The 12299-nt window shown below is 33.1% G+C and overlaps 1 protein-coding gene across 1 annotated transcript in view; it reads right to left on the bottom strand.

Moving 5' to 3' along the window:
• Positions 1 to 12299, bottom strand: part of EPB41L3 (erythrocyte membrane protein band 4.1 like 3) — a 96572-nt gene that overhangs the window by 41986 nt on the left and 42287 nt on the right. Inside the window, exons 4-6 of the mRNA XM_023534187.1 lie at positions 8007 to 8111; positions 6784 to 6826; positions 1589 to 1664 (exon numbers count right to left, since the gene is read on the bottom strand). Coding sequence (XP_023389955.1) covers positions 1589 to 1664; positions 6784 to 6826; positions 8007 to 8111 — 224 coding nt within the window. The remainder of the gene's footprint in view (positions 1 to 1588; positions 1665 to 6783; positions 6827 to 8006; positions 8112 to 12299) is intronic.

Raw genomic sequence — 12299 nt, 5'->3', positions numbered from 1 at the left:
GTAACTCAACAGTTGCACCATCATAAAATCTGCTCTCAATTTCCTGCATTCCTGGTGAGACAATCTCTTGATAATAATGAATAATTTCTGTTTCAATTTCTCATTTTTTAAATTTAGATAACTTCCTAGAATTCAACTGATATCAAGACTAACTGAAGAATTACAACCTTAAAATCTGAGAAGCTCGTCACTATAAGTAAACAGTTTTAAATTGGGGGAGTATAAAACATTTTCCATAGTCAAGGTAACATAAAAATATCTCCATTAATAGAGGACTTATCTTCTCTGTTATTTTGCTTTTAAGATTTATAGATATAATATTAATTACAGAAGACTCCGAGGTAAGAGTTGACATTGATGAGTTTTAATAATATCTTTCATGGCCCAGCATATGAATACAATAATGAAACATACCTTATACCTTTCATATAAGAAACAAACTGTTATTCTGTTGAAGCTGAGGACTATGGAAAAATCTTAAAGCCTCCTCTAAATATGATTTTAAGCTGATATAAGTAAACTCTATGTAAGTCAGATATAAAAATTTCTAAACATTTCACAGGCTCTACAAACATTACACAGATAGAAAGGAAGCATGTACTAAATTTCAGTCTAGGTATTATAGGTTCTATAGCCACAAGTTAGCCAGTTAAATAGTTCCTCCATATTACTAAAAAAAAAAAATCTTTAAATAAGGAACTATAATTTTTTTTCTGATTTAATGCAAATATAAAAGAAATAGTCTGGAGCTAGGTTTTACCCTTCCCCTAAAATGTCTGTTGAAATTATTTTTAATCATAACAAGAGACTGAAGCTTTTTGAGCAATTTCACTTTTCTGAAAAGCCCTCCAAGGGTGTGCGTCTTGCATAGAAAATTCAGCACACACTGCACAAAATCGCTCTGACGGGCAATAAACTTACTCGCTCTCAGAGTGAGTCCGAGGATCCAGAATGGAACGCAGAGAAACCTATAGCACATGGCACACACAGGACCGTTTCACAAAGGAATCCCTTCTAACACTCACAGCTCAGTCGCCACCCCAGAATATGTTTGTTAGACTCCTGTCTCAATGTCTTCTTTTGTGAAAATGAATTAATTGTTTTCCTTGTAGGACATGGAAAGCAAACTCTTAAATATACATGTATTGATACGTATCTATGTGTGCATCCGTGGATGTGTTTTTCTTAAATAGCTGTTAAATATCAGATTGGTTATATAAAAAGCTTAAGCATCCAAAGACATATTTTAACTCTAAGTTTTAAAGCAGAAGCACTAAGAATGGCTATATAATTTAAGACTGAATCCCATCCAATTTGGTTGTGGTGGGTGGATGACAGTATCTCAACTCCACATTTTCTCACCAGGGTCAGGCAGAGGAAGTATTGGCTTATTATCAAAGATTCAACTGAGAACAGATATGATTTGGCAAATCTCCTCATTGGAATGTATGCTCTCATTCGGTTGCATTTTGTTTGCCATTTTAGCGAGGATGATCATAAGCATGTAAGCATGCTCTTTCCTGAAGAATTCAAGGGAAGCACAACTCTCTCAAGATGCTTGCCTTTTTTATAGCCAAATTTCAAATACCTGGTGATATCTTCAGATAGCTGGGCAGGGTCTGGTGGGTAAAATTTCACATTAAATGAAAACTGCCAAGCACCACCTGCAGAGATGAGAAAAAAAATGAGAATAAAACCTTAGAAAATCCCTTTTTACTTAGCATTCTAATCGATAAATAGAACTACCTTAACTCCAAGTTCTGACACGGAGGCAAATTTTGGTCATTAATGGAAAACAGGAAAGTCTCCATTAAATAAAATCCACAGACAAGTCTGAAACTTCATCTAGTTTCTAATCTTCTCTGCAATCAAATCCTTTACTGGCATTTCTAACTAAGGAGGAAATTAATTTCCTCCCTTTCTTAGTGACAAAGGTAAGCCTTTGGAAGAGGGGGAAAAGTGAACAATATGGATAATCCTCAATCAGACAAGTCTGGAATTGACTGGATCTACTGCTATGAAGTTCTGGATGGCTTGCATACCAACATTACAGACACAATCCCATTTCCTTTGTCCTTTCTCCTTTGCTATTACAGGTCAAATCCCATTATAATGCATGTCAAGGAACTGTTCAAAATATTTTTATTTTATTTTATGATAGTGAATATTTAAGAAGGGAGCTGTTCTATGAGCAGCTGAAAATTCTTTTCCTACTCAGGGAAAGTTTTGATTAAAGATAGTTGAATGTATTTACTGTGCACTACCAATTTCCACACTTCCTTATTATAATGCCTATGACTTGGACAAGTCCTCTTTACACACTGCCTTTCCTTATCCCGTAGCAACTATGTACGACCTCTCCAGCAGTGAAGAGTCAATCAGATGTTGGCTCACAGGCACTTCCTCTCTGTGTTGTCCACATGTATACTTGAAACATTATTCAGCCTTAGTAAGCTCTTCATTTTATTTATATTATCTCTAATTGTGCGTGGTTTATCATTATAAACATGAAAAAAAAAACCCTTTTCTTTTTTTCTACATTTTATCTGTACATGGACACACCTTTAATTTACATTCATCTTGTTCTTTTCTCCTGGCTTTCCAATGAAGTAATTTACTAAAGCCTGGGTGGTTCCTTTGCTGGGACACTGTTTACATCTGATCCCCCCACCCAATAACCACACTGTAAGTGCCACAGCGTAGGTCCTGCTTGCATGTGCCATACTGGAAGTCTTTAATCTCCACAGCATATAGCCACGGTCTTCCTTTCACTCTGTGATTCTGTGACCTCACAATCCAACTCTTATGTTTCAATACTCTCCTAAGGCCTCCAAATACTCCTTTCTCCCCATTAAATGACATCTGGAAACTCCATTTTTTCCATGAACCCCTTCCAAACATTCAGAAGACAGGGATAGTATTTAAAGTACTTCCTAGCTTCTTCCTTTGCACTATTCTCTTATTAAGTGGCAAATACTTATCTGCCTAGATTTCTAGCATAAATGGCATGGGTCCATTTATTAATTCTAGTTTATCCTTAACACTACCATTCATATTACCCTTAAAGTTCCCCACCTCAGGGCTGCTATCTGAGGTGTCTTACAAAAGACTTGGCATAAGAACAGGTATAATTGAGTGCTTAATATTATTTTTAAACCATTCAGAAAAATATTACTAAACCATGAGCTATAAGAATTACAAGCCTTAAAATATTTGTCAATCAAATATGTCTCTAATGATTATCTTTCCCACTGTTTGCAAAAAAGTCCTTCCTTTTGTTATTCTAAAACTAGTCTGATTTGGTTTACTTTCCTATTGATTCCTATTCTTTCCTGCTAAAATGAGTCCCTTCTATGCTTGCCACTGATAAGGTTCATAAATGAGAGCTGGCTTTCCCCCAAGCAAGTGGAATTTAATGAAGTAGTTGTGGGAAATGGATTTATTGCTCTTTTATAATTTTAACCTCTTCAAAGTATGCCTTGAATCCAAAGAATAGTTTAGCAATGTAATTAAACAATCTCATAATAAATTCAGGGAAAACACTCTAAGTTGGAAACTAAAAAGTAATAAAAGAAAGATATTTCAGTGCAAAAATCCTCATCCAGGAAAGTGAGTTTCAAACTATAGTGGACCTAAGAAGCATCTGAGGTGCTTATTAAAAATGCCAATTCCTAGGCTCCACTTAAAGACTACTATTCTAGAGATTTGGAATGTGGCCTAGGAACTTGCATTTTTAATAAACCCCCTTGAGATTAACACAGTTAGGTGTGGGGACCACACTTTGAAAATCACCAATCCTAAAGAATCCACTTGCCTAAAGTTATAACCCAAATAACCACAAGGCTTTGCAGGTCATTATTTTGAAACAGTGGGAAAGTTTAAGAAAACCACTACCTACAATCCAGTCAAGAAAAAAAAAAATCTAGTTAAATACATATCCCTGCAAAGAATATGGCAGAGGCAGATCAACTGGGAGGATATGGTTATGCAATACGTAGACTTGCAAGCCTACATCTGCTCAGATGATAGCGCTGGTTAGAAACAGGAAATGAAACAGCTTGAATGCATTATAATGATACTCATATAATGCTGCTATAACATTTTAAAATCACAAATTTATGATAAATAGAAAATTGTGAAACTGAAGAGTTCATTCTTATGAAAAAAATTTAATTTTAATCTTCTATGCCTGCCAAATCTTAAAATTTCTAAATATACTGCCTTCATAGCATAAAATTACTATATATCATATACTCTATATCATTATCATGAACTTACTGTATTGTAAATATACTATATTCATATTACAAAATATACTACATTAAAATTTTGAGTTCAGGTATAAATAAAAGATAACTAGAATTAGAATTTTTTCATAAGAAACTTCAGCTTCAGAATTTTTCTATTTCTCATAAATTTGTAATTTAAAATCTTTATAAGCTTGATTGCCATTCTCTTGAAGATTGCATTCTAGAGACATACAGCATAAAAAGGATGGAAAGTTCCTTTTATCATTTATATTTATTTAGAAAGAGGAGGTGATGGTACAATAATTATAATAGTTTGATAAAACTTCTCTGCCTTGGTAGAATGTAAATTTTTGTGGAAAGAGGGAATTTTAGTATATCAAAACAATAAGAAATATAGGTAAAAATACCAAGTTCCACTTTAAAAAAATTCTAATTCTAATTTCTCTCCTTTATCCGCAAGACTGTCTCTTAATTTTCTTCATTTTGTAGTCACAAACACTGCCTGAACAATATGATGAAAATATCCTTTCAGTCTTATGTTCTGATTGTGTCTTTAGCTTTCTTCTCTTAGAAAGAAAGGTAGGAGACAGGATAAATGGAAAGTTAAGGAAAAAAAAAGAATTCCAATAACAATAGAAAAGACAATCGACTGTTTATACAGCCTTTCCTGTAACAGTATTGTGACTTATTCTTAAACACTTAATATATTTTCAAAGTGCTTTGTAATTATAAATCACCAAAGTACAAAACAGCATTTCATTAGTTAGAGGAATACAGAGGACTTTAGGCACACAAAATGTTAGGAGGGATATTCAGCACATCTGTTTTAAATAACTCCATAAGAAGATTCTTAGAATATAGTCATTATTTTAAAATTTTTATTAGGACTCCCTGGAACAAAAAGAGTAGTTACACTTACTATCACACCCGTAGCTGTCCCTGGTTTCGATCGCAACTTATTTCTATGTAACTATTCAACAAGTTTCTGGTTAGTGAAAACATCAAATTTCTCAAAAATGTGGTAAAGATGTTATAGTTGTATAAATAATCAGCAGGCTCTCTAATATCTAGAAGTACAGTGACACTTTTTCTTCTTTAGAGATATTATCTATTATTAAACCATTTTGAACTGCTCACTACTAATTACTTCTTATTAGTACTTGGCATATTTTAATATTTCAGCACATTCAAAGGCACCAGAAATATCTTTACTCTTAAAAGTAAATTGTTAAAAACTTCAATGAGAATGATGTTCTTATCAATAAACTGGTCAAATTTGTTCAACTAGAATTTTGTTCAGGAAAAGTAATCTAGATTTTATTGATAAAAATGAATTGCTTTTAAAAGCTTAACTAGCTATTGAAAATTATAAAGAGTACCCATGTTTATGGTAAAAGAGCTACAGAAAAGAGTTAAAAATAAAATTTTTATTCCTCTTTCTCAAAATCCTACACTACAGTGGCACTTCTAGAGGTATTTACTGTTAATATATTTCATATTCTTCTAAAATATTTCCATGTGCCTATATACATGTTTTTTTTTTTTTAAACAAATACAATTTGTCTCGCTAATGTCTCAATAATGAGAGCTAAGACACATTTATTCTACTTCATTCTATTTAATAGTTGCTTGGTATTTCAAGTTATGGTTATTCCATGATTGATCATTTCTTTATCAATGAATATTTAAGTTGTTTTTAGTCTTACGCTATTGCAAAGAGTATCATGATATACTTTCATACATGTACACATATGTACATTTTCCTCTCTCATATATGTGCTGGATAAATTTGTATAAGTAAAATTAGGGGTTAAAAAATAAGGACATTTTAAATTTTAATAAATACCGACACAAAGTACCTTTTTAAATTTATATTTCTATCAGTTGTGTCCATAATTGCCAGTGCAGGTATTATTAAACTTCTAAAATCTTTGCTAATCTGAATAGGTAAAATATGTCTCCTTTTAATTTGCATTTAATTGTTAGTAAGATTTAGCACCTGTCTAATACTTATCAGCTACTTGTAATTCAATTTTGTGAGTTGCTCATGCAATTGTTTTATCCATTAGGAACTATGCATTTCTTAATTTGCCTTTTGGGACCAAGAAAAGAGGTTGTCACCAGACAGTAAACTTCAGTCCAACTTGTTATTCCATTTCTAAATGATTAAATGACTGTTATTTTTAGCTTGACTTTCATACTTTCCATGGCAGTTAGGCTTGATATAACATTAATAATTAAATTTGAAACTTTTAAATGATTAATTGCCAACTGGAGCTTCACTTGATTAAATCATAGTTCACAGGCAAGGGAATAGGTCAAATGTCATAGTCATCTGATTTTCGAGTTATGATCATTAAAAATGGGACCTAAGCTAGGCTAACTTGCCAAAGATAAAATTTGAGGTCTTAATCTGTCTTTCAACAAACTGTATGCACATCAGGAATGTGACTATGGTATGGGCTACCAATTTAGAAAACCCCAATCTCTAAAAATTCTTCATTTTTGCAAGTAATAATCCGAAAGAACTTACTTCGAATCTGTTTTTTAATTTCCTTAGCAGGGTCCAACCAATTCTGAAAAGGAAATGATAGCGTGAATTTGAATCAGAGAAGAGTAAAAATGACTTAATGTTGACCAGGTAGAGACCCACATTAATGTGTGGTTGCTCAAGGCCCTCCAAGCTGGGTCTTTCCCCCACATCTGATGCCCCTTTTCCAGGTCCTGCGAGGGTCTAATGAAAAAAATGTGCATGTCCACAATTCATTCTTGACAAATTCTTTTCTTTTACAACCAATGCCTTTGTGGATTCAAGCTAGCAGAGAAACAGAGAAAAATATGATGGAGTCTATGTTCAAATAAGTTCCGAGAATAAACTAAGGATACATGTAACTTGGCACACTGATGTCCAAGCCATTCAGTCCCACACAGTGACTTCTGTGATTACAGATTCTTAGGTAGTTATTTAGAAAACTTTCCTAACAAATGAACATTTGCTTGAGATTTATGATTTTCCTCTTCAGAACACTCGAATGTTTAATGATGAAGTTACACATTGTCCAGTGAATTCAGCAGGTATTAAGTATGATTCACCACACAGCACCAAAACATGTAACATCTATGAGCAAACTTTCTGTGACTCAGTTTCTAGTCCCAATACAATGGTAACGATTTCTTCTTTCTTATTTTTCAGGTAGTTGTGGGGATTAGTGAGGTAAAGCCCTGAAGAGACTGCATTACTCAGGTGTAAGAGTCCAAAGACGCATTACATTAAACATTAAATACCTACTAACTACATGAGACAAGTGTCGTACCAGGTCAGCAAACAACTCATCTCATATTCTGATTTGGCAAGAACGTGAAAGCATAGTAACATGAATTAAGAATAGACAGCAGCCAGTGAACATGTTTTCTATATAAGTATTTGATTTTTATATATGTATTTGATACTCATTGGCTCAAACCACTGAAATATATCATCCCCAAAAAGCACTATATAAAATGCTTTCCTGGAACCATAAATAACTCGAGTATGAAAAATAAACACTGACTGTTTCCACAATATTCAAGATGAATGAAAGTTGTCAATAATTTCTTTTATGAAGAAATAAAGTGACTAACAGCATCTACTCAAAATAGTAATGTGGGATTGTAAGTGAAGGTGGAGAAAAGATTTACCAATTCAGTTTTAGGTCACTTTCTTGCAGTAATGAGCAGTTCAAGCCATAGTATTTTGTACTGCTTTTAATTACTCACCTTCTGGTTTTCAGCATCTCGATATGTAAGCCCAAAGTAGTCTTTTTCTAGCAAGTTCAGATGTTCACATACTTTATCAAACAGCACTTGGCCTCTGGAGCGTTTCTACAGAGAACAAAACATAAAAACAAGTCAATACAATAAAAAAATGCGCTCTCAGTTGCTATGAATAAAAATGGGTAAAATATGCTTGCTGTACCTACCTTTATTGTAAGTGATGATCAAGTGTGATCACACTTTGCCATTTCCTTTTTAACTAATAAAAAAGTTCAACAAAGTAGACCTAAACCTAGAAAAGCCTGCCCCTACAAACAAATAAACAAAAACCACTAGTGTCACTGAATAAATACAAGTAAGCTGTGGATGATTTCTAAATAGAAATAGCAAGGAAAATGATGTGATGCTTGGAAGTATCAAATATCTTGTGAAATATAAAAATCCTGATGGTAAGAAAATATCAAAGGACCAACAAAAAACCATGTTTCAGAATGCCCAAACTCAATTCCCCATATTATCAGATTCTGAGCCTGAGAAGAATTAACCCTATTCCTTGTCTTAAACCTCTCCTTAAAACTTTCTCTACCAGTCCTTACTTAGAAATTTTAGCTATGAATCACTTTCTAAAGCTTGTTAAAATAATTTCATTAGTTTATTTTTGGTATTTGATACAAATTTACGTTTCGTATTACAGTGTTAAACTTTCTTTCAATTTCTCTTAAAGTCATTTTTAGTAAATATAACAAAATGTTGATTAAATTTGAAGATTTTAAGTTATTTGTAAATAACCATAAGATACAAATATATGTGCTATATTTTTGGCCATTAAGCAGTCATCTGGAGAAAGGGAAAAGATAGTCAACTGGGAAAAAATATTCATCAACTTTATTTACTATGATACACAGTATCATATTTTCACCTAATCCTTCAAAGGTCTTTCAACATGTCCTTGGAGTCTGAGATGGGATTAACTGGCAAAATTAAGCTAAATACTTTTGTTTGTGTAGTACCAACATTTCACATCTATTAAGCATATCTGTCTTTAAGATTTAATGCAATAATAAGAAATATGAAAACTGATAAACAATGTACATGCCAAAATAATAAGTATTCAGAAGACCTGTAAGTGGTGCGTATTACTGTATAACCATAATTATAGTTGAAGTTAATTATGCAGTCTCCTCGAGCATGACCATTTAGGAAAAAAGATAAATTTATGACAGAAAAGTAAAGCCTGAGTTGTACCTAGCTAAAGAATCAATGATGTCGTTGATAAAAGTTTAATAATGCGTGAAAATAAATTATATGTTAGCAAAACTACATAATAACATTTGCTCAATGGAAGAGAATAAATGATATGAATGAAATGCTGCTCACTGGTTTAAATCTTCATTTACAGATAATAGCACATTATTTCTGAATAATGCTTAACAAACTATAAAGTTTTCACACACACAAAAACTGGTTCTTCTTATGCTTCTATTGGTATTATTTCCAGTATACAGATAAGAACACAGGGGTTCAGAGAAGTTAAATGAGAGAGGCATTATTACACAATGGCTGTGAGCGGTGGCTTTAGCATATAACCCTGGGTTTGAATTTCATTATGTCCCTTACAGAACCTGTTTTTCCCTCAGTAAATTGGATATTCCTAGTTCTTTGGAATGATTGACATTAAAAAATAAGAGAAAGTACTCAAATTTGGTCCAGTGATGGCACATATCAAGCATTCCACAAACATTAGCAATTATAGCTCAAGTGACTGACAAATGGCAGAATACGTAATGCAGAATTTAAGCATTTTTGCTGTAGGAGTACATATACAACTTCTTGTGGTATCGATAAGCAGTTTTAGTATTATTAACACTGCTCTTTCTTTAGATATCAATTACCTGCTCACTACCTAATTTGCTTTAGCTAGACCACAATATTTACACATACCATACCACACACACACATATCAGTGTCTGGCCAAATAGTTTCTCAATGAGTAAAAATAAAACAAAATAAAACAAATTCAAATTTAAAAAAACATTTCTCTACAAAGCCTCTTATATACTTGGCCCAGCAGACCAGAGCCAGTCCCTCAATAGAGGAATTGTTTCTGAATATGCCACAGACTGCCTTGGGCATTTTTTTAATTAGCTGTCTTCTGGTTTGCCATGTTCTTCCTTTTGTCTAAAGGGTGACATAGATTAGATCAAGCACAGACCACTATACTAACTGGCTCTTATTTTTTTGGCTTCTGACAATTTGATTTCTATTAGAGACTCATAGCTGTCTCTTGACTAGAACAGATTTTTTTTTTTTTTTTGGTCCTAAGAACCAAGATCAGTTGTCTAGAAGCTACTATATATAGCTATATGTAAACGATGAAACTCCTACCTGCTAAATGTCACCACAGCCCTTAGCTAGATGGATGATGTTAGAAAAGCCTTTTTAGTTATTTGGGACTTCATTTTCTTATCCCTGACTAATTCTATGGAGCAAGGCAATCATGGGCTTTAGACTGTAACCAGGCCTTCTTTGCTCACAGAAAATATTATTAATGATTATAGCATTCTTTCCTATGGAGCCCTGATGAGGCTTCAGCACCCTTAGGCAGGGTGAAAATGATGCTTCCAATGAATGGAGGACATGGAGTTGGGACAATTTTCCAGCCCTGACTGGATCCCCTCTGCAGTCACACCCAATTCTCCCAAATTCTTGATTCTTTTAACTCAGATGCTTTTTTTTCCTAGCACATTATTCAACTTTTCAAGTCAATAATTTCTACTTATTGATTGGGTAATAACATCTAATTTGACTAAAGCTCAACAATCAGACTGGAAGTTTAAGAAAATTTATGTTACTTATTTGGTTCCTAAAGACATGATATTCATCAGATGATCAAATCCAGGCACCTTACTGTCACTGAGTTTTTTATATATATATGTGTGTGTATACACACACACACACACACACACACACACACACACACACACACACACACACACATATATGTGTGTGTGTGTATATATATTTATCTCCATAATGAGACAAGAATTGAGTAGATTACAAAAAATTTTGACAGAGATATTCTAAATCAATGGATAATTACCTGACCAAAAATGTCTAACAGTTTTTTTTAGTCTTGTTTGCTGTTTTCTTTTAAATTGTTAAGTCATGTTGACGACCTAAAGGCATTCACAGTTCATGTAACTATTCACTGTTAACATCTAAACCTGAAAAGTCCGTTTTGCTTTTTTAAGGTAACAAACCAATGGTGGACTGACCTCTTTTGCCAACTGAAAAGTTAGATTTCTGTTTCTGATAAAGTAAATGGGGATATTGCAGTCCAACAATCTGAAAGACTTTATATATCCTAAGAATAGTAAACCCCAAAGCAATTTAAACAACTTTCATTATTAACTATTTTAACTTGCGATTTATTCTAATTTAAAAATATTCCAAATTGACATGAAATTGTTAAGTGTTAGGATAAGTATATCAAAAGAGAAAAACATTTAAGTGAATAAAATGACAAGACACAGACTGGGAGAAAATATTTGCAAACACATGTCTGATAAAGGACTGGTATCTAAAATACACCAAGAACTCTTAAAATCCAACAAGAAAACAACCACATTAAAAAGACATGGGCAAAAGATGTGAACAGACACCTCACAAAAAATATACGGATGTCAAATATGTACGTGAAAAGTTATTCAACATCACATTATTAAAGAACTACAAATTAAAACGAGATACCACTATGCACCTATTAGAATGGCTAAAATTCAAAATACAGATAATACCAAAGACTGACAAAGATAACAGGAACTCTATTCCTTGCTGGTGGGAATGCAAGATGGTGGAGCCACTTTGGAAGACAGTCTAGCAGTTGTCTCAAAACCAAACAAATTTACTACATGATCCAACCATCATGTTCCTTGATATTTACACGACGAAGATGAAAATTTATGTACATACGAAAACCTGCACACAGATGTTCATAGCAGCTTTATTCAATATGCCAAAGCATGCAAGCAACTAAGATCTAAGATGTCCTTCATTAGGTGAATGGATAGATAAACTGTTACAATCCAAACAATGGAATATTATTTAACACTAAAATGAAATGAGCTATCAAGCCATAGAGGAACCTCAAATTCATATTATTAAATGAAAGATGCCAATCTGAAAAGGCTATATACTGTATGATTCCAACTATATGACATTTTGGAAAAGGCAAAAATATGGAGATAGTAAAAAGATCAGTGGTTACGTTGGGGAGAGAGGAGGATGAATAGGTAG

Source organism: Pteropus vampyrus, unplaced genomic scaffold (assembly GCF_000151845.1).
Source record: "Pteropus vampyrus isolate Shadow unplaced genomic scaffold, Pvam_2.0 Scaffold122, whole genome shotgun sequence".
Taxonomy (NCBI): Eukaryota; Metazoa; Chordata; class Mammalia; order Chiroptera; family Pteropodidae; genus Pteropus; species Pteropus vampyrus.
This window is presented reverse-complemented; position numbering and strand designations above follow the sequence as displayed.